Genomic DNA, 23,742 nt, shown 5'->3' with positions numbered 1-23,742 from the left:
TCTAGATCACAATTATAATTCCTTACATTGCTTAATAACCCTCGTTTAGTCCTTGTTAGTAGGTGGATATTCCCAAGGTCATTTCAGCATTGCTACAAGGTCGTTCGTAAACTACAGTCTCATTACTTATTGGAATCAACACTGTTCGGTATGGGACAGGCATTCTTTTGGAAATATAACACCGTCATGTTTTTCGGCATTGAATACACGTGCTAATCCTTGTTCATTATTTCAGTCATTTTATTTTATGCGAATACTTTTGTATACACAATGAATTTTGGTCCAATGTTTTTTCGAATCGCTTTACGAAATTATTTGACATCCATTACCAGTTTTATGCATGATCTATGTGGTGTACCGTTTATGAAAACAACAACTTATAAGTTAATCTGGCAAGTATTGCATTGAAGTGTGATATTTTCGGCAGTGGTTCCAAAGTATAATCAGCATAATAATAAAGCCTGCACATATTCATGTAACGTCTTTTACTTTTCAGTTATGAGTAACATCTACGTTACCGAACCAGCAACTCATGGTAAAGTTATTCTAAAGACCACAGTTGGGGAAATAGAAATTGAGTTATGGTCCAAAGAAGCCCCTAAAGCATGCAGAAATTTTGTCCAGCTGTGTATGGAGGGCTACTATAATGACACATCATTCCATCGGCTTGTTCGTGGTTTCATCGTTCAGGGTGGAGATCCGACAGGTACTGGAGAAGGTGGAGAAAGTATATACGGACAACCCTTTAAGGTTGGTCAAAAGTATTTTACTTATTCTTTATGTATCTTCCGATTTTGTCGTGGTTTTTGCCCTAGCTTTTAGTTCGTTTTCTCTTATGACAGGACTACCAGATCATTATGTTTGTTCGATTCCACCATTAAAAGACACAAAATCCAGCAAAATCCCCTCTTGACAAATTTATAATCAAAAAGGTCACAGAATAGTATTTTATATATATTCTTCAAAGAGTTAAATTCTCAAAGTAAATATGAACAGTAAATAATTGTGGCAACGTAATATTAGTTGTAATACTAAGTTGTAGTGTTAATGATGACGATATAAAATTACTTGAATGAAGGTTGTTAAACTAACATGTAACTACAAATTGAGCTAGGCCATCAAAGTAGGCTTTTTGTGTTATTACTTAAATTGACCTTTAGACAGACAACTAACCACATTTATTTGACTGTTAATTTTTTAAAGATGATTTCTTTGAAGTAACATTCCATTTCACTATGTTAGTAACCAACTTACAGTCCCTTTTGGTTATAAACTTATTTAACAATTTATTGAGTTTAACTAGTAGAGTCCTCATGTCTTAAATCTCTTGCTCTTATATCGTTCAGACGGAAATTCATTCAAGACTATCCTTCAATCGTCGTGGCCTTGTTGGGATGGCATGCCTTGAAGAAAACATGAACGGGAGTCAGTTTTCTTCACTCTAGGGTCGGCTACAGAACTTACAGGAAAACACACATTGTTTGGTCGTGTGGCTGGTGAAACTCTGTTCAATATGCTGCGGCTCGGTGAAGGAGATGTAGGCCGAAACGAACGACCGTTGAGGCTTCATCGGATTGTTAGCACTTATGTAAGCCATCACATATATATATATATATATATATACTTTTGGTTAAATTCTCGTAAACTCATCCCATCAGACACTGAACGCGATGAAGAGCGTAAATAAATCAGATCTAGGCTAACCCAAAGTTTGAGGGACGACCGTGAGCAGTGGTGGGCAACGAAAGCGAAAGAGGTGGAAATGGCAGATGCTGTAGGTAACACAATACACCTTTTCAGACTAATAAAAGAAACCGAATTATTTTCAGTGAGTTAGTTTTCTACAGGATGGGGTCGCTAACCCCACGCTCAACCCTCCTCTTTTACCCGGGCTTGTGACCGGCAGTAACTCTAGAAGAGCTACAGGTGTAAGGAAGTACACTATGTAAGTTTCAGTCCTGGGTGATGTTGGTTTAGAGATTTACTTTATACGTTGTTTTATGTATATTAGAAACTTGCTAGGCACTATTGTCTAATGAACACTAAATATTGTGCTCACATACATATGAAAGTGAATGATGTAAATGATTTGAGTCGTTCGGTTGTTAGTGTACGACAAATGGTATTAGGTTTAAGCTGTAATAATTAGTAAGTATTACGGTCATAAGATGTGGACTAAATTCTAGGGATTTAATTCAGTCTTCCTAATGGCTGTGTCAGTTAAGGTTGTAGAAGTTAAGTTTAGAAACCATTAATTATTTTCTGTTATAGCAATATACTTGTTCAGTAAATGCTCAACTGCTCTCCCATTTTGTTTGCATTCCGATAACCAGTTACTTGTTAAATCTATTTTCGACATCGTTTTCTTTTCGTGTATTATTGTATCTTTGGTTTGTATAGCTGGTTGTAATCCAGTGGTGTTGAAGTGTTTTCTCATAATTTAAATCTTTTTTCCTCTAAAATTTTTATGGGTCGCATCGTGTAGACTCCAGGTTTTGAGCATAAGGCCGTGAGCTAAAACCGTACCTCGATTTGGTCTAGATGGTCATTTCAAAATTCTATAGGTTCATAACCCAGTACTTCGCGTTTATTTTTCCTCGGTGAATCATTTGTTTCTGTTTATCTTTTAGCCACAAACCTTGACAAGCTTTAATTTAGGTAGCGCTTACAATTGCAATTCACGTACATAAGCTGTGACTCATTACCAGATAAACAAGGTTATGTGGGTATTTTTCTTTATTTACAACTATATTCACGTATCTCAGAAAGTTTAAAACTGTTTACCTAACTTGATTTGTTGATAGGTTATACTCAACCCATATGACGATATTGAACCGAGGCATCGGCCAAAGAAGGTAGTTAAATCAGGTCCCGAAGAGGAAGTTAAGGTCACTGCAAAAGCTACAAAGTAAGTCAACCTATCTCTGTAAAATAGACTTAATTTTCGAAAACGTATATATCTTGTTATCATAACTAGTTGTAAAAGATTTGGAGGAAGAAGTGTTTGTTTCAGTTATATTATTACAGTCGTTTACATGAAATCGTAACCTATTCTTAACTGGTGTTTGATAACTGGCCATGATTGTCTTATACGTGACATAGTTTCAGTAAGTATTTTAAAAGACTGACAGCTAATATGTTAATCAGTGTTAATTTATTAAGTTAAACGATGTAACAAGGATAAATAGATGTATACAAACACAAAATGAAACTGTGAAGTGAAAAAAACGAGGATAATATAGTGGGGGTAAAAGGAAATCCGAAATTGCTTGAGGCTTTCACTTTTGCTTATTGCAGGTTAGGGAGTCAAATTACTTTTTAAATGAAAATTCAGGTGTTTTGAACGTGTTTTCCTGATTTCTATAGTTTAAAGAAGCTTAATTCGCCAAGTGACCAAAACAGTAAAATGATCTAAAATTGAGCTGTCGAGCTAAAATTCTGTTTTTTTAAGAAATGCAACTAAAAACGAACACTAGATTGCGTCAATGTATGTTACTTTGTAGGTGAATTTTCAGATCCCCACTGAATGGAGTAGATGCGGCAGTTTATCATTCAAGCATATTTGAAGCATTTTGCTTGAAAAATTTATTCATAGCTTTACTGTGAGATAGGTTTTTTCCCAAACAATGGAACAATAGATATCTAAGTATTTCTACCGATGAGAAACTGTCGCATTCTTTAAAACTGAGTTGTGCGTTACAAAGCTGTGGACCAGTATCATATCGACTGTATTCATTTCGTATGCCATGCAAGTACCCAACCGTAGCTGCTACCCTGATTTGGTGGTCGGGTTTGCCTACTGTGATGACTCAACGAGCCATATTGGCTGGAACACTTGTTCCTTTAGGTCCTTCCATGCCAGGCAGGTTGGTTGGAGAACGGTAAGACTAAAAGCACCAACTTAAGGCCCGAGGGCGGAGTTCAACAGCACCATTCAACCAAACGGGACAGTAAGAACTCGGAGAGTTAAGGACACATGCCGTCGCCTTTTCATTGTCTCTGCGTACGTTCCCACTGATTGGAGGTCAGATGAAGTTAAAGATGAATTTTATGGGAAGCTATCAAACCTCTTTCAAAAAGCTAAACTCTCTGGTTTGATACGTTTCAGGTGACTTTATTGCTCAAGTCGGTAAACTAAACCACTTAGGCGGATTTTACAGTGTTACAGCTCAGCGAACAGATAATGGCAGCCGTCTGTTGCAACTGTGCTCAGATAACCGTTTATTTCTGGCAAACACCAACTTTAAACATGAGGAGAAACATCATCTGACATGGAAACTTCCACAATCGACTCATCGATGAAGTCAAATAGACCACGTTACTACTAGCCATCGTTGGAGCGACTCGATAGAAGACTGTCACTCATTTTGGAGCACATTAGACCTGGATCATGCCCTCTTTTGAGCAAGTATTTATCCACGTCTTTCTAGATGAATAAAAGCTCCAACAAGAAAACCCCTCGGAGTTTAACTTAATGATAGATAAGCTAAGAATATATTTCAGGAACAACTAGAGGAGTTGGTCAACAGTGAAAGTGATATCCACCCCGAGGTAGCTTAGTATGACATCCAAAAAGCTGGGGAATCAGCAGTAGTATCTATTAGTAATCAAAAGGTTTGGAAAAATCAGCTGATTTTAGTGTCTTTGTAGAACTGATAGATGTTCGAAAACTAATTCCGTCCCAGTCTGAACACAATGAGGAGCTGAGGCAGATTAAACGTAGGCTGATCATAATCTTACGTAATGATGATCATGAGCGGTGGTAGCGAATGCAGAAAGGATTGGAAACGCAGCAGTGATAGGTAACTGCAGAGAGCTGTTCAGACTTATCAAGGAGGCGGGTATTAAAAATGTGGCTGTTAGTCAAACTATCTCGGAAAAAGGGGGGACTGTTACTCACTCTCAAACCAGAAGATTGGACCGATGGGCAGAAAACTTTAGGGAAAAGTTCAACTGGTCTTCAACCTCACTTCAGTTACCCACTATCTGAATGGCAAACTGATGTAAGTCCTCCAACTCTTAGTGAGGTTGAGAAGTCTATAATTAAACTAAAGTGAGGGGAAGCATCAGGACCTAACGAACCAAGCCCTGAGATTTTTAAGGATAGTGGTCAAATTTTAGCAGTTAGATTAACTGAGATCTTAGCTAAAATCTGGGAACTGAACGTAATCCCATCTGACTGATTCCGATCTCTGATCGTCCCAGTTTATAAGAAAGGACAAAAATCCTCTTTTAACAATCACAGAGGAATCGATTTAGCTAATATAGTGTCTAAAGAATTAGCTTCAATAATACTTCGATATCTAACTAGACCTTGTGGAGAGTAAACCAGAGAAAAATTGGCTGGTTTCAGATTTGGACATAGATGTATAGACCAAATATTCACCCTTCATCAGATTCTGGTACATAGATATACTTTTTGACACCTTACTATTATTGTATTGCTTGACCTTATTACAGCGTTCGAATTTGTTGATTGTGAGGTTCTGTGGCGTTGTCTCATTTAAAGACGTACCAAATAGTTACATTAACCTTGGACAGGCTCTCTTCTCGAACACTTTTGGTCGGGTCTAAGCTTGTGGCTAACCGTCGTCGGAATTGGTTACTTTAAGTGATGTTCGTCAGGGTTGTCCCCTTTCTCCACTTTTATTTAACTTTGTTATATACATGCTTTTACAGATAACACTTTCATTGTCCAACTTTTCGAGGGTCGATCTTCTACCAGGAGGTTCAATTGTTGACTTAGAATACGCAGATGATATGGTTCTGTTTGGTGAAGACGTTGACAAAGCGCACAGTCTTCTGACCACCTTGATCAACAATGCAAGCATGTTTGGGATGCGGCTCTCTCTCTCTCCAAATGTAAAATGTAACTTCAAGATTGGCCTGCGTCATCGCCCTAATTATTGTTAGGGAGTGAAGTAGTTGAACACACTGACCGCTTCGCTTGTCGCGGAAGTCTCATCAGTACTGATAGTCTGGTGTCTGGAGAAATCTCGGAACGGATTCAGAAGGCTAGCTTTTCTTTCGTCAACTTGCGTTACTTGCAGTGTAGGACGATATCTGTAGGTTACTGGTGTTTGATCATAATTGTCTACAAAGCACTGCTCGTGTATTCTGGGACCACGGAGTAAGTAGTGCCATGGATTAGGAATAGAGTACTAGGTAAAGATAGTAAATTGATTAGTAAGGCAGTAAATTTTCTGGTGCAGAAGCAGGCTGGGAGAAAGCTAGGGGCAGTCACATCAATACATGTTATCAGTCCATGAAGTCACTGACAACTGAACTTCAGCATGTTAATAGGTACGGACTACCTGGTTAGTGTCCGTGTGGCTATTATAACCAATGGTTAGAGACTTGGAATGACATGGCTCGAAATCGTTTGCAACGGCTCAGGTGCATCCATTCTCTATCTTCTCCTGAATCCTGAGCTTCTGAATCCCTCATAAATTTTTTCATGTTTTATTTCACTAATTTATATTTTATATATTATCGTATCTAACGGGATGTGGCAACTTGAACCGATGTACATAGGTAACAGGTTCGACGTTGTGATCGACTGAAACTAAGAAACAAACTGGGTTGTGGCACCTACTAGCATCATGTTTTGTTGCTACCTGAGTTGCCGATCCACTACTATGCCGTGTTTTGGATGTAGAACCTTCAGGCCTCACGACTTTCAGACTACTAAACTAGCGTTTGATGGTCTACATATCTTATTTCAGTCTGTCCTCGATGTTACACAACCGTCTTCCTATTGCATTGGTCAATAACTACTTCGCACCCAGACTAGCTGAACTGCACTGGTCGCGGTTTCTCATTATAACTTCAGGAATTACCTCTCAAAATTAGTCATTAATAAGCAAAATCTGACAATTGAATTTTAACAAGTGAAATATATTCGTCACTATTATCCTAACTTTACGTTTTATTTTGAATATATTAATCATTTTATAATACTTATCTTACTGGTATTTCTACGTAATACTATTTACTAACAAAATTCCCTGTATTATACCATTGGTAATTTTATTAATCGTTTATTCTGTAGGAATTTTTCTCTTCTGTCTTTCGGAGAAGAAGCAGAGGAAGAGGAAGAAGTTGTAAACACAGTAGTTGAGGTGATTTTTAACGTATATAATTTTTATCGTTAATTTCTCATGTACATTCGCATTTCCTCAACAAGAGTTAACATGATTTATTTGTAAAAATACTCCATGTTATGTTTAGATTTCATCTACTATTTTTAGAAATTTCGACAAAAGAGTAAAAGTGCTCATGATCTCCTTTCTGATCCTCGTCTTAGCTCAATCCCGGTGACGATAAGCGATGAAGATGCTGAGGCAGTTAATCGTGCAAAATCAGAATTAGAAAAAGAAATTCAAGAACGACAACGGCGACGTGATGCAACACACCTTCAAGAAGATGAAGCTAAAGCCAAACGAATGTAAGCCAGTTGATATTTTCTCGCATAAGTTTTATTTATGGTTGAAAGCAACATATCGTATATTGTTGGTGTCTTTGTGCTAAATATGCATTTCATCTTTTTGTCTCTCCACTACTTGTGACTTCATAAGGGATCCATAGTTTTTAATCCCATATATTGAATTTTACTTGACGTTTGGTAAATGAGAAAAAGGTGTCTCTTTTTATTTTAATATTTTTTGTTGGTACAGAAATGCGTCCCACATAAAGATGATATATATTGGGTGGATGAAGACAATTAAACGAGAGGCTTTGTTATGTAGGCTTTTTGTGGTTTGATTGCACTGAACTTCCGATTGTTAAAATCAGTGAATACGATGCTAATCGATAGATGAACACAATAATATCAACTTGAATGAAGAAAGAACAAATATGATAGCAGAATAATATGAAGTATTTTGTTTCGTGGATTCTCCTCAGCTGCTTACAACTTAAAACCTTAGTATCAATCATTAAAACAAATGTACATATTTTCAATCAGAAACCTGTAGAATAATCTGGGTTAAAATGTGGAAATAAAGTGATATTAAGAGACCATAATACTGAGGAATAAAAATTGTTCGACCAAGTAGTCTGCATCTACCAACATGGCTCAGACTAGAAGTTAGTGATCCCAAGTACTGATACCACATTTTGCTTTGGCCAACCCTAACTTCCACTCATCCCCAATACTAGTCAGCATTGCATGTCGTGGTAATCGGTGTTCAGGTATACGTAATACGTGGCCCAACCATCTATAAGTTGAAGAATTTTTGGTGAATGAGGCAATTTGTGTAGGCGGATAGTTGTGAAAAATTGACACGGATAGCAGAAGGGAGTTTAGCACTGTTTGGGTGATAGCTATTCATGGGACCGTATTATTAGGTCATCGAGTAACTATACATCAAATAAAGGACCACTAGCTAAATGATCAGTTTTCATATAATAAAATAACGTGATTATATAAAACATATGGATAAAAAATAAAGATAATAAAATGTCATAGACGATTGGACGATATTAGCTTATAGGTTACTCATTCTTCAATCAATTAAGACCTGATTATTAGGCTTAATCCTCGGGAATCGTATCAACCTTGAACATGTGTCTTTCAGTTATTCTGCACTACATGAATGTGGTATTGTGATAAGAATTTATATCTCTTGGGGGGCACGTACGGTGAAGTTATTGGTACACTGTACATATGAGCATCCAGAGTCCACTCTTTTTTCTCCAACCATCGAATTTTCAAGTGTCGTACTTACGTCAATAGCTTGATCGATAAAATTCAATAACTCTTACATAAATGACTGAATATTGTCAAGTTTAACTTTATTGGTGTGATTGATTGGGTAATTAAGTATTTGGGGTTTGCTGTTTATCTTTTGTAGTGAAATGTTGCGACAAGAAGCTGAGGAATTACGTCGTCAAATAGCATTGTCAAAGCGCGCTGAAAAAAACAAACAGTCGAAAGAGAAGGAAGAATTAGAACGTAAGGCCCGTGAAGCTCAAGAGCAAAAAGAACAAGAAGAAGCTGCCTTGGCCCGCTGGGAGGCTAAACAAAAAGGCGAACTTGATGGTGATTCAAAGACTACTCAACCTTTGGTAGATGATTTAGAAACTTTTTCAGCTGATTTTGCCAGTTACAAAGCAAAGTCAAAAAAAGCTATAAAGGTAAGATCATACAAAATAATCGTATGTCCCCAATTTATTGAATCAGAATCGTTTTGTCAAATTCAAGTTTTACTTGTTGAATACATGCGATTTCGAATTCTTTTCTAAAAGTTTTGTGACGTACACTCATATCATTTTAGAGTTCTTTGAAATGTTCAGTATCTGATAAAAGTCAAACATATTTCACAATATTGCTCTCTGTTTGTATGTTATTTTTAGGCAGAAATTTTATTAAAATACATAAAAATATGGATTGTTTATTAGTTGTTACTTGTAGAGTACCTGTGATTTTCCGGAAGTGATAGAGTTAAATGTGAAAAAAGCAACTTTTTACAGCCAGACTAACATCACAAGGGCGCCAAAGATGGCCCAGATTGGCATAGGCCGCTCTGGTTTTCACTATACGTGCATTGATCTCATCACTCACGCCACTACCAGCACTTATGCAGCTACCTAGATACACGAACTTCTCGACTATTTTCTATCTGCTCACCATCCAGGGTGAGTACAGGATTAGAATCCTGCCAGTCTTGTAGAAGTACTTTGCACTTCGAAGGTGCAAAGTACATACCATACCTACGGACACTGATTGCCAACTGATTAAGTGCGGATTGCATGGCTTGGGCATTATCGCACAGTAAGACAATATCATCCGCATACTCAAGGTCGAGAAGTCTTTCTCCAGGCAACAGATCCATACCGCCATTGCTTACATCCATCAGGGCTGTTTCCAGAATGTCATCGATGGCAAAGTTAAAGAGGAATGGTGAGATTGTGCAACCCTGCCTAACTCCACTGCTTGAATGGAACAATGGAGAGAGGTGGTTGTATGCCCTCACTCTACCTGAGGTGCTTGCATATAGCGCTTTTAGGATGTTAATAAACTTCTCAGACACCCTTCAATAGACAATCCCAGAGAACAGTCCTGTCCAACGAATCGAAGGCAGCCCTGATGTCAAGAAACACTACGATTGTTGGCCTTTGATAAATATGACGGTGTTCTAAAATTTGGCGGAGGGTGAAGATATGATCAATACATCCTCGGCCAGAACGAAAACCAGCCTGCTCTTCGCGAGTCAATCTTTCTCGGGTTTTGAACAACCTACGAAGTATGACGGAAGCCAATAGCTTGGACGCAATCGGAAGTAGACTTATCCCCCGATAGTTGTTACAGGAACGACGTGAACCCTTTTTAAAGATAGGGACAACTATCGACTCATTCTATGACGTTGATAAATATGATGATACAATCATAATATCCTAACCATTCATAGTATCTTTTCATGTCATTATTGACTATTTGCATATATATTGGTTATCGACTAGATTTCCTTATGTTATGATAACACTAGATAAAAACATGACGGTAAATATTTCAAGTTCATTTCTCACATTGATGCACTTAATCTCCTTAAATTCTTTCCTCTTTACATCTTTTTCCATATTCTTAACAATCAATATTTCATTATATTTTCTGTTGAGTATTTTCTTACTGTCAATATATTTGTGAATTACATTTTATATATGACAAAGACATGTTTATTAAAAATAACATTAACAACGAAAAGAGATGTGGTTATGACATTTTCTCAGCTCCTGTATTCATCTATTGCATTTTGTCGAAATCTCATTAACTTATAATATACAATTATTTCAGAATTTTTATAAACTAAGACCTAAAAAAGATTGTAGGATGAAGCGAATTAATATTATTTCATGTTTTCTAGATCATTGAAATCACTGATTTTTGTATAAATTAATAAACTGTTTCATTAATCTAATATTATGTGGAATATATATAATGTCAAAACAACCTATGAGTTAATTTCATCTAAACTAGTAAAAAAAACTAGGCCCGATTTGGAAATAGAGTTGTGTTTTTTTTCATTTGTTTACTAATCGTAAGAGCTGCAATTGTTTTCTTTTGAAGTAACATATATTTATTTTACAGGGTTCTGAACGTGAAGCTGTAACTTTATCATTGTTGGAACGATTCGGTAATCGTCTTCGTAGTGTTATTGGTTCCGAAGAATCAAACGAAGAACTTTGCAAATTTTCACCTATGGATGATTGGTATGTTTGCTGTTGACACATACAACAATTTGCTTTATTTGAAACAAGTGGTACATTACTTACTTGCGCCTGTCACTCCCGATGGATCATAGGCCACCGACCAGCATTATCCAACCCATTTTGTCCTGGGCCTTCCTTTCCAGTTTCATCCAATTTTTGTTCATTTTTCTCATGCCTGTCTCCATTTCTCGGCGTAATGTGTTCTTTGGCCTTGAGGATTCCACGTGAGGGCTTGTGTTGTGACACAGTTGGGTGCTTTCTTCAGTGTATGTCCTATCCACTTCCAGCGTTTCTTCCTAATTTCTTCCTCCGCTGGGATCTGGTTTGTTCTTTCCCACAGTTGGTTGTTGCTAATAATGTCCGGCCAACGGATCCGAAGTATTTTGCTTAGACAACTGTTAATAAACACCTGTATCTTCTAGATGATGGGTTTCGTAGTTCGCCAGGTTTCTGCCCCATACAGTAGAACTGTCTTGACATTTGTATTGAAAATCCTAACCTTGGTGTTGGTTGACAGTTGCTTTGAGATCCAGATGTTCTTCAGTTGTAAATATGCTGCTCTCGCTTTGCTGATCCGCGCCTTCACATCTGCTTAACATCCACCGTGTTCATCGATGATGCTGCCCAAATATGTAAAGGTTTTTATATCTTTCAAATCTTCTCCATCAAGTGTGATTTGATTGGCACATTCTGTGTTGTATCGGAGAATCTTACTTTTCCGTTTGTGTATGTTGAGGCTGTTGCTACACTGGTCGTCTTCTCGTGCATTTGCTGTTGCGTGTGCGATAGAAGAGCCAGATCATCTGTGAAGTCTAGATCGTCCAGCTGCATCCTAGCTGTCCACTATATTCCATGCTTCCCCTTCGATGTTGACGTCTTCATGAGAGTAAGCAACCTTGCCTGACACCGGTCTTTACCTCGAACGAGTTTGTCAGCTGTCTTCCATGCACGATTTTGCAGTTTAATCCATCATTGCAATTCTGTATGATACTGACTATCTTCTGAGGCACGCCATAGTGTCGAAGAAGCTAAGTGGTACATATAACTGTTTAAATATTCATTGTAATAGATAAATGTTATTTACTTTAGGATACGAATAATGAAAATATTAGTTTAGTGATTTAGATCACACGATCCACGTTTGGGAAATATTTTTTCCTGGCAGCTTCGATTTTGGAGCTGTGTTTGTTCTGCATATTAATCTTTTGTGAGCGTCCAGCATGTTTATCTAGCAAAATTGTCGCATTTGTCACGTAGTACTGAAATCAGGAAATGTTTTCAGCGGATTTGTATAGGTTCAATTTGAAAACTGATATTTTAGTTATTCTGTTAAAGTCTCATATCCTTCTCCACCTCAGATACTGTTTTCATCCGTCAAATATCAACTGTTACTCAAGGCTAATTTGTACTTGATTTATTGAGTAGTAACAGCTCCTAATGATTACCTTTAAAAGTGTTGTAAATATTTGAAGTACGTCAAACATATAGAAACTAAATGTTTTGCGCCAAATTAGTGTAATAATCTAGTACTGTCAAGAGGGGCTTAAAACTTAGGAATAAATGGGTAATGAATTATAAGCAAACTGAAACATATACATCGCTGATTACAGAACTACTTATTGAAATATTCACTATTTTAACTAGCTTTTAGGTAACCCACATTCGGAAGATTTATTGAGATTTCTATGCCTATATGATTCATAGTTTTTAATAAAATGTAATTTAAAGTCACTCATCTCGTATTTTTGATATTCCAGGATGAAAAATCGTCTAGTATCGGAAGTTCCAACACCAGCTAGAAAAGTTCTTGATCCTACTATGCCACATCCTGATCGTTATGATTTGTATGATCCTAGAAATCCTCTTAATGTTCGTAAGAGGGGTGGAGATGTGGAAAGTATGATAGAGAAAAAATCTCGGCGTGTTTAAGATGTTTCTGACAAATTTGTATTCATTTTTCTGTACATAAGTTGTTGTGAATGTATTTTATACAGTGGAATGCAGCACGTTTCTTCTAATGAATTATATAAGTTTTTGTAATTCTTGATTCACTTCCCTTACAAAACAATCAAGTTTGTAAATAACTGATTTTATTAACACACACTATTCAACCCAAAACTACTGAATTTCTTGATGACCTGAATTTGTGTCTTATGTTGATGATAAGCTTCAACTGTAATTGTTGAGGAAAATTTAAATATTTATGTAGATTATATTAATCAAACAAAAGTATGCTGATTCAACTGATTGAACAATGAGACAGCACTTCGATATTCATTAGAATGAACTTAAGATTATCGCTTTTTTGTTTCCGTCACACAGCTAGAGAATTTAAAGATCTTATTTAAAAAGTTTCGTTGAATTCGCTTTGAAGTGAGTAGTGATAAACTATACATCCCATGAAATTGACTGTTTGATTCCGATTTCTAATTTACGGCTGCGAAACACGGCCATTAAGGGTATAGTGTACTCGTAAGTTACTAGTGTTTGATCACAAATGTCCTGGAAATATTGTTCGCATCTGCTGAGATCACGGGGCAGGTAACAGTGAGGTTAGACTTAGAGTATTGGGGAATGATGACAAATCAGTTAATGATATTATGAATCTTCATCTACTGAGATATTTGGGCCATGTATTAAGCGTACCGAACCACTGACTACCACGGCGCGCAATATCTATTTATTCAAACATATAAGTATTGGTACAAAGGAGCACCAAATACATATACGCCACACTTCATTCGATTTGTGTGAGGGCTTGAATACTGCCCGGGGTCACTGTAGGAAGCAATTTCCTACAGGTGTAACTCTAAGCTGTCGAGCACAGAGTCTTGGTTTAAACAAAGTTAGAACAAGTAAGCTATTTGGCTTGGTAAACTTTATGTGTTTCTAAAACATAAATTAACACCGTTAGTATACAAAATAAACAATACAGTCTATCAACACAGGGAAAAACAGACATAAATAACATACCGAACAGTAACTAGAGGATAGGAAAAATGAGTCAACAAGGCGAACATTGTTTTATAATGAACATAAAATTGTGATTGGTGAATAAACAAGACATAGTCATACAAGGTAAAAGAAAGTTAATGTGGTGGTGGGCGTTTCACTTGATCATTGGTGAGTTCGTTTTTCGGTTACAATTTACAGTCACTTCCCAAGCCTTTGACCTGGAGGTCTTATCCATAAGACAGTGGAACAACGTCAGGAGATGCAGTCCCATGATTGCCGGTGATCAACAGTGGGTTCATACGTCATTTGTACCCTCAGCACCATGTAGCCCATGTGCACGATTGGTTTGAAATCAGGGTTCTTCAACTCACCTAAGTGGATCCTCCGTACCCGCTAACCCGCTTAAAGTACCGGACATCTACTTTCCGTCCTCACAATTTTATAAACAACCATCCAGCCTCAAAAAGTCAGTGAGTAGGATTTCCCTGTCAGTGACTGTATACGCGTGGCCATGTGAGAGCATTTTGAGAGGAAGAGCTGACTCTCCCCACCCTGGGCCGTAGCAGGGCATTTGGGGGCGCGCAATGCTGACTGGTGTTGGAGACGGATGAGAGAAAGTTATGGTTGGCCATACCAAAACTCGGCATCACTAACTTCTAGTCTGAGCCATGTTGGTAGATGCAGACTACTTGGTTGGGGTCCGTGCAACTATCTTAACCAATGGTTGGGGACTCTGGTTGACATGGCTCAGAATCGATTACAGTGACACAGATGTATACACTCTTTGTCTTCCCTTAAACCGTGAGATTAAAATTGCTTTATACCTTTCTTTCTACGAATTGATTCTTTCTTCCTGTATTATATCCTTATACATAATCTTTCTTTTATATATTACTACCAATGAAGTGACTACTTCTGTGATTTCGTTGTTCATCTTGTTGTGCTAATGAGGTGTGTTAACTCGGACCGATGCATATATGTGCCTTGTCTTACGTTTTAGCTGACTGGCTACAATTTCAAAAATATCCGCCTAATATTTCTAATAAACATTTAGCAATGTTAAATGATTGTGATTATTCTTAAGTGTAACTTATTTGGAATTATTCCTGGCTGTATTCTGTGCCGCTCAACTAAATTGGTGTTATTAGTTAATACTTGACATAACTCAAGAACAAACCGCAGAGCAGTCTTCTTATCGACTTTATTCTTGGGACTCCCTTATTAATGTTCATATTTTTTGATGACTTCAATCAACACAAATGTAATATTAGAATTAGTTAGCAGATATTGGTTGAAAATCAATTGTCAAATTTAGAATTCATCACAGAAGCAGTTTTTTGTGGGGTGATACTTGGTTTTTACCAGAAGGAGAAATTGTTGCTTTTTATGAAATCTCGATCATCATCTAGAAAAATCTATCCATTTTGTAATGTACAGTTTCCGACTACACAAGGTTTTCCCTTTATCGAAATAATACGATTACAATATGATGAGGGGTTGCGCCACATCATGGGTCGATTAGAGTTAGACATAAACACTGTTGAATGCTGGCTCAGTGGTCTAGAGGTTAAGTGTTTGTGCACGAAGCCGTAGGTCTTGGGTTTGAGTCCCCCCTGCCTGATCCTGAATGCGCACTGTTGAGGAGTCTCATACTAGGACTGTGCTTCAATGGTGGTTTAGCTTAGATTGATTCATGAACTCAACTGTTAAAATTACTATAATCTCCACAGATCCCCATCCTGATAATACTTGCAGATATCTGGTTTTAGAAATAGTAGTGCTAGTTTTAAACTCTTAAATTCATGCGTGAATAAGGTTTTGTTGCGTTTGAACTACTTTCAAAGCACAAACTGTCATTCACAAACAAATTTGAATTAAATGGTCGAGTGTACAACTGATTCCGAAGTTCAAATTGCTCAAATTTGGTGATATTGACGTACGCTAAATCATTTTCCCGTCATAAAGACAACTTCAAGTTACTTATTTTAGGAGTTTATAAAATCCTCACTGCTACTGTTATTAAGCCGCTTGATTACAAATTACATTTAACTGAATAAACAATCGGTATTAAAATGTAAATGTTACAGAATAATTCAACATAAAATAAAATTAGGATAAATGGGTTAAAAGTATCCACGAAAATCAAAAGTTGAAAGTTTTGTGACAGGTGTTCCTTACGTTTATATTTTAGTATGAATACAATGGTTCAGAGAGTTTTATTCGGTGAGTTCACTACATATCCTAACTTCGTTTTGAATCTGATGTCCAGAATTTCAATTCTTGATTCAGGAATTAGGCGTATAAGTTTAAAATCACATGGCTGTACCTATGTAAGTCTAGGTCTGATTCACTCTTTACACTTCTAAACACATGATGATTTTTCATTAAACATCTGTCAACAAATTCGTGTACAAATCATACATGAAATAGTCATAGTGAAAGTGATTATCATCATAGACGTTAGAATCAATGATACAATCTCTATTATATCCACCACTTGAATACTTTTATTTCACTAAATAACATTTATCAGCTTTTTTTTAAATTTTATTCAAAGTTTGAGCAACTTCTTACACACAAGTCGGGAACAAAATGAAAATAGACAGAATAGGAACAAAATAGAAAACAATAGCAACACCAATAACATAGAAGAGTATATAGATTGTCTACAAATAAAATTAGGGACAAGAGTTCAAACAGAATTTAATCAACCACTATAAATTAGTTTAAATGTTAAAATATTACTTAAATACCTAAATTTTAAACTAATATGCATTGTTGTTTTGTGTTTTAAAAGGGAATGAATGAAACTTTGTAATGGGCTTTCAAATATATATATATATATATATATATATATATATATATAATTAGTTGTCAAGTTTATTTTCAGAAAAGTAAAGAATAACGAAATAAAAGCAAGAATTTGAATGATCCATACAATTCATCTTATTGCATTTTATGATATACTAACTGATCTAAGATGAATATAAATTACTTGATATTTTATTCTTTCTATAGCCTGACAATAACTGTGTCCGTAACAACTGCAATAATATTAATAACAATTAAACCTAGAAAATAGAGTGTTAAATTAAGGAAACATTGTTGCTTTTTGAAAAAAGAATATTGTGTTGTAGAGGAGATATTTCTTGAGAATCAAATGGGTAATAAATAGGTGTAATGTTACATTTATTTGTCTGTGTACAATTGTGTTTCCTATGTTAGTTGAATAAAAGAAAAGAGATTAGTTAGTGGGAAATAGGTTTGGGACTAAAACAACAGTATATTATTATTATTATTAGTAGTAGTAGTAGTAGTAATAGTAGTAGTTGTGGTATTATACAAAGCATATGACTATCTCTCATCATCCTCATTCTTGATAACGTTGTTATCTAATCATTTCAGCTGTACACGGCATAATACACCAGATAATACATGAATCCTTTACGTAAGTTTGTATATATATGTATATACGTGTGTGTGTGTGTAAGTGTATTTATTTGTGAAAATAAGATCAGTGACGAAAAAAAGTACAAGTGTATAGAAATTTTCTCAGTATAATTGAGGAAAAAGAAGAAAATCACACGTATTTCAAATCAAACAAATCATAATAATAGAAGAAATAAAGAAAAATTTTCAAAATGTTCGAAACTAGAAAACTTTTATTTCTTTTCATTTATTCTATCATAATATGTTTATCAATTGCTGATGATGGCGATGGTGACAATAATCTACTTGATTTAATTATTATTTTCCAGGATTATTTTGTTGTTTAGCTTTTAAAGCGGCTGAAATGAATTTTTTCGCAGTTTTAATTGTTTTCATTGCTGGTGAATTAGTATCACTTGACATTGAACGACCAGTGTTTAAAGTAGTTTTGGGCGATGGATTTGATTGATTTGAATTTTCAGTTAATAAATTAAAAAAGAAAAATGCTAAACTAGCATTAATCAATAAAACGAAGACGATAACGAAATTAGCATTAATCCAATCCTATAAAGTAAAAAAAACGGAAGGTAATATTATAAATAATTGTTGAATCCCAATGAGAATAATGAATGGTAACTTTTGGGATCCATTTATGAACCAATACTATGCGTATATTTTTATTGTATAATTTTTAAGTAACCAAACTATTCATATTCGTGTTCCTCTTATCATAAGCTTTATTTTGACCTGTGAACTATTATTATACAATTTACCATTCTTGAGTTATGACCTGTTTATTAATTACTATCTCCCCTATTCACAGCCACATTTGCTTAAATCTTATACAAATGTTGTTTCCTATTTTATGGTGTAATATAGTCTGTTTAGTTGGTGTATAAACCCAGTATGTTTGAAATACATGATTCATATCGCAGAGGCTGAGATTGGTGTTCTGAATTTAACAGGCTAGGCTAGGCGGGAAACAAGACCGATGCTGCTCGTACGTGTCTTACGCGTCATTAGTCCGATCGATAAACTACTGTTCTCTAATTGACGGTATCATTACTTTGTACATTAACAGGGCATACAGGCCACAAGTTATAACAATAATAATAGTGTTAAAATTAAGAAATAAACAAATTCTCTTGTTTTCTTTTTTAGTGCAACAATATAAATTACAATAAAATATTTAACTATATATTTTAGGGTAGTGGTTAGCAATGAACTTCAGAACTTATGTTTGTTAAGTTTAGCACTTTGTTATTTTGTTGTACTTACATCCCATTTTCTTGATGTCTACAATTGAGGTTATTATTATTCATCGCTTCAAAGAGTCAGTAAGTTTTCAGTTACTCTATTGATTTGTAATGACTACTAACGTATTATGTGATATTTATTATTATTTGTGCTAAAATCAATTTGTAAATACCGGTATTGTCAAGGCTACCATTCAAAGAGCTAATGTACTAAAAGACACTTATTAAATTCAGTCCCGAATATCAGTTAAGATAAAACAGAGACGCATAAATAAATGATAAATAACCATTTCCATACGATTGTTTGTGTGTTGTAACTACGAGTTGAATCATTTGAAAAAATATGAAACTTTTTACCAGATATAATTTGGAGATGATCAATAAAATTTCACTATGACAGCTATTCTAAATATAAACAACTGACACAAACTTATAAGACTTTCGTGTTAGAACGTTATGATGTTTATTTTAGATTCTGAAATTTATCAATACAGTTAATGCTTTACCTGACTGATTAATTTGCTGTTCTACATACATATATCAACATGCCTTTACACTCAAGTTCATCCTAGAAACCTGTAAAATGTATTGGATTACATTTTATTTGAACTCCATTCAATATTTCTACACATAATATTAGCCAATAATTATATTAGTACTTAGGCTTAGAATAGGTCTTGTTGGTCTTGTTCTCTATATCAGTGAAATATTCACATTATTGTGATTGGAATGTTAAAGGTTTTTTGACTACTTTCCACTTAACTAACTTGAAGAAGACAGGTCATGTTGTTATATGTTCATAACTATATAATTCTACTCTGACAATTTATAAGAAAAAGCATACTTTTAACAGAATTTTACCTTAATATCAGCCAAGCGTATGACAATTTCACCTCGTTTTCGTCTTTCCATTTCATGATATAATTCCTGTCTTCTGGCTTGACTTAAACGTGCAACTTCTTCACGAGTAAGTACTCCAGAAACTGGCTGTTGTGCTGCTGTACACCTTGAAGGACTGTCATATCGACCTGCTGTGTGGCCACGATTTATGGAAATATCTGGCATACTGGCTTCTTTCACAGCACCCGGGAGGTGAACTATTGACTCGATAACATATGATTTAGGAAGAGGCAATAAATCTGGTGATTCTGGATCGTGATGTTGCTTATTTGTCCCAGATCTGTTGACTGTAATAACTCCAGTATTTTCCATAGCTGGTCTATATGGATCATATGCTCTGTTTTAAAATAATAATGATAAATATGGTTATGATTTTTTAATAAAATAATTTAAATTGGAATCTTAAGTCAAGAAACTAGACTGTATACCAGTTTATACTGTTGTTTGTAATCTATTAAAAAAGAGTAAATGATACTAGGCCACTTATATTATAACTCTAAGAAGTGAGTTGAGAAGTTTTTAAGCTTTTATTGTTAAATGTGTAAATAATAGAGGAGGTCCAGAAATTTACTTATAATGAATAACATATCCTGACCTTATTTATTTAATGAATTTTTAAAGTACAAATATGTTATTAATTTATGAAAAAAGTTACTTATCAACCGATCATACAGAGATTAAATCGCATTTTCCCCATTAAAATATCTCAAATAATTCTATTGTGACTCAGCTAGCTTCTCAGTGTTTAAGATTACAAAGTTAGAATTTAATTGATAAGTTATTTAGTGCACCATTTAGTTTTTTTTTCAGTTGATTACTTTCCAGCGATTCGTCAATGTAGCTTAATAACTATCCAATACTTTCTTCAATGTATTTCCCTTCTCTAATTTCAATCAATTGAAGTTAAAACTAATTAATCCCAAAGAAGTTTCTTAAGAAAGTATTTTTTATAGTGATATTTCAAAGAATCTGTAAAAGAAAACTCGTGTAGATGAGAAAAATATTTACTAAAGGGAAATTTGGAACTATATTTAGTACTGAATGGTTGTAGAATTAGATGTCGAAAGGCCAGTTTAAATTATGTGCAAAGCAACTTGAATCAGTTTTTCGAAAAGTGATTTGTAATTGACTGATAAGACTAAAAATCATTTTTGCGTAACGGACTGAGACTAAAATATGAAATATTCGAAGCTCATATGAATTCGATGGTTATTTTTCCAACTGAGTGTAGATAAGGAGTAGATGTGTTACTAGTAAGTCATATGAAAGAACGACTGGTAACTGGATATATCACATAAATAACAATAACATCTTAGTAGTTAACCTGATAACGTGTCTTATTAATGGGGAGTATTATTAGATTATGAAGTTAATTCACGTTCAATTGGTTATTTGCTAATTTTTTAAACCTTTCTGCTATCTTCATTACTTAAATAAGTGTAGAATTTTCTTTATTGCGTAACTGTAAATTTGTAAGTATGAGTTGTGAGTATTTGATCATATCTGAACTCGAATTAATGTTCTCCTCTATTAGAATCATTGAATAAATAATGTTGACCATCTACTCAGACGTAAAATATCAACTAATATAAGACTAAGGTGAGGAAAACCTTAAGACGCTTAAACATTAAAAGAGCACTAATTTACGAAACCAAACACTGTTAGTCTGAATCTTTTGGGGAAATATAAACTATTCGATTTAATCTTCAGGACAACAAATACAAGTGACTAAAGACTGTACATTTAAAGAATTGATGTGGGTTATATGAGCACAGGAGTATTTAGTTTTTATTGTCTTTTTTGTTTACCTTAATGTCATTCGTTTTCGCCAAATTCCAGATTATGAAACTGTGAAATGTAGCAAGTTGTTTTGACACACCTTAGTTTAACACTTTACATTGATCTGTCTCGCTATATATATGTTCACGGTATGTCTGACAACTTTAAAATAAGTATTTATGGCGTAACTATTAAATATTTTTAAAAGTTATAATACACTATTTTAAAGGTAAACTCACGTAGTCCATTCTGGTCGACTACCTTCCAGATAATTAGTTTCAGAAGCTTTCTGAGGTAATCCTGTTGGCCCCGTAGAAGTTCTGTCACGTTGATTTTGTTGACGATGGTGAGTCTCAGCTTGAACTCGTTTTCTAATTCCATTCTCAATTATATAAGTGGCAGCTGCATCAGCTGGCAAATTTTCGGCACTATGTACAGTCTGATCATCAATAATAGAACTTAATTTAGAACTGAGAGTTGATCCCTTTGTTGTTTCATTTCTTCTTGAGTTTGGCATTTGTGATCCTAGTTTAGTATAAGCATTTCTAGTGAGTTGAATAGGAGGCTCAGTCATTATTGATGGTAGAGTTCTACGTCGTACCTTGTTTATTGACGATAGTGGTGTTTCAGGTGGTGGGACAGGTTCTTTCGATAATACAGACTCTTGTTCCCAGTTATCCATGAACATCTCCTCATTATTGATTTGACCATTAAAATTCATTTCCATATTTTGGAAATCATGTATCTGAGAGTTGTCCACATAGCCAATATGAGCACGATATGTTTCACATGGCTGTACAAGTTGAGTTTTATCTATTCGAATTTCAGTTGACCTATGAGCTCCAGTTTTCATAAGCTTGGCGCTGTTAATCACTGGGGAATGAAGGGATGCTGTATCGGTAGGTCTGTTGTGTGTACGTGGCATTGTACTGTATTCGAATCCTCTGCTGGAATTATTTTGTGGTTCAATAGGAATATCCAATTGTTGACTTGCTGATGCTATCAAATAAGGAGAATGAGGATGTTGAGCCATATGTTGGGCAAATTGTTGTTGATCAGATGATGGATAGCCTAAACCAGTAAATCCAGTTGTAGCAGCTCTAGCTATAGGTCTTCCAGCTGGACTTCTCTGATATCTTAGTGTTGTGTTTTGTGAATCAATTTGTTTTCTGTACTGTGTATTCAAATTATTTTCTTTTCCTACCCCATGAAATTCTTTTGAGTGATATCTTTGCTAAATACAGATAGTTAAAACATTTTGATTTAAAAAAATAAACTATTTGAATATAAATAAACTTTAAATTATTATAAACAGCTAAGTTTACATTAGACTTCTTTCATCGTTTGCTTAAAATATTCACTTTCTTTATTGTAATCTAAAATAGACTTAGATTACAAAGCCGTTATCCTAATTGACTAAATGTAATTTTTGTTTTCAACAATCAAGACAAAGTCATTCATATTCGAATAGATAAGCTAAGATTTGGAACAAATTGTTGACTTCTATCTGTAATGTTTTTCTTTTTTTTGGGGGGGGGTATTATGCTGTTTAATGATAATATTGAAATCATCTTCTTCAGTAAATTAATCCGTTACTTTCCTTCCTTTTCTTTTTTTTCGTCTTGAAAGTTTATTTTATAATGATAAACCAAAATTAATAGTTGATACTAAGGAATTTATCTTGTAACGATAAAAACAATAGTGCTTTCAAATGCTTTCAAACAAGATAACATACTACGATTGATACTGTTTTTTATAGATTAGACAAGTCAAGCAAGAAAATAATACTTTAAAGATTTACTGTAAGTCACTTTTTGTACTGGAAGGAATTTCAACTAAAGTGATAACATGGTATTAACTAACTTAAGAATATATCTCATAATTATTTATCCTTTGGTGTTTGGAATATTTGTTTAATTTGGTTGGTGTTTTTTTGGCAAGATTTTTTCTACGGGATGGGGTTGCCGACCTCATGCTCAACCTTCCTCCTCCTTTATTCGGGCTTGGGACCGGGAATAAATCTAGAATAGCTATAGGCTCAAACTTGGAATCCTTATGGGAAACGGAGAAGAGGAAGGCCAAAGAACACATTACGTTGGGAAATAGAAGCAGATATAAAAAGGATGAATAACATTTGGAACGAACTGGAAAGGATTGTTCAGGACAGAGTTGGGTGGAGAGTGCTGGTCTGCGGCCTATGCTTCTTGGCGAG

General features: G+C 35.0%; 2 protein-coding genes across 3 annotated transcripts in view; one reads left to right on the top strand and one right to left on the bottom strand.

Moving 5' to 3' along the window:
• On the top strand, positions 1-13,539 carry CWC27_2 (Peptidyl-prolyl isomerase cwc27). 2 transcript variants are annotated; one of them, XM_051212105.1, is made up of 9 exons: positions 1-148; positions 497-750; positions 1,347-1,588; positions 2,805-2,908; positions 7,052-7,121; positions 7,251-7,447; positions 8,856-9,138; positions 11,090-11,211; positions 12,969-13,539. In XM_051212105.1, the coding sequence occupies exons 3-9, from the start codon at positions 1,514-1,516 to the stop codon at positions 13,138-13,140; spliced, it is 1,023 nt and encodes a 340-aa protein (XP_051072242.1). In that variant the 5' UTR covers positions 1-148; positions 497-750; positions 1,347-1,513; the 3' UTR covers positions 13,141-13,539. The 2 variants fall into 2 exon arrangements, with proteins under 2 accessions (XP_051072242.1, XP_051072241.1); XM_051212104.1 differs by having other exon boundaries at positions 2,805-7,121.
• A 3,262-nt stretch (positions 13,540-16,801) lies between these two features.
• The window catches only part of JPH1_1 (Junctophilin-1), a gene marked incomplete at its 5' end in the record, with an annotated part of 41,560 nt that continues 34,619 nt past the window's right edge, over positions 16,802-23,742 (bottom strand). The window contains 3 exons of the mRNA XM_012938102.3: positions 16,802-18,159; positions 19,713-20,088; positions 21,770-22,764. Coding sequence (XP_012793556.1) covers positions 17,914-18,159; positions 19,713-20,088; positions 21,770-22,764 — 1,617 coding nt within the window. The 3' untranslated portion in view covers positions 16,802-17,913. The remainder of the gene's footprint in view (positions 18,160-19,712; positions 20,089-21,769; positions 22,765-23,742) is intronic.

The sequence above is a fragment of the Schistosoma haematobium genome, chromosome ZW (genome assembly GCF_000699445.3).
Source record: "Schistosoma haematobium chromosome ZW, whole genome shotgun sequence".
In the NCBI taxonomy this organism is placed as follows: Eukaryota; Metazoa; Platyhelminthes; class Trematoda; order Strigeidida; family Schistosomatidae; genus Schistosoma; species Schistosoma haematobium.
Note: the sequence above shows the minus strand (reverse complement) of the source record. Positions and strands in the feature narration are given on the sequence as shown.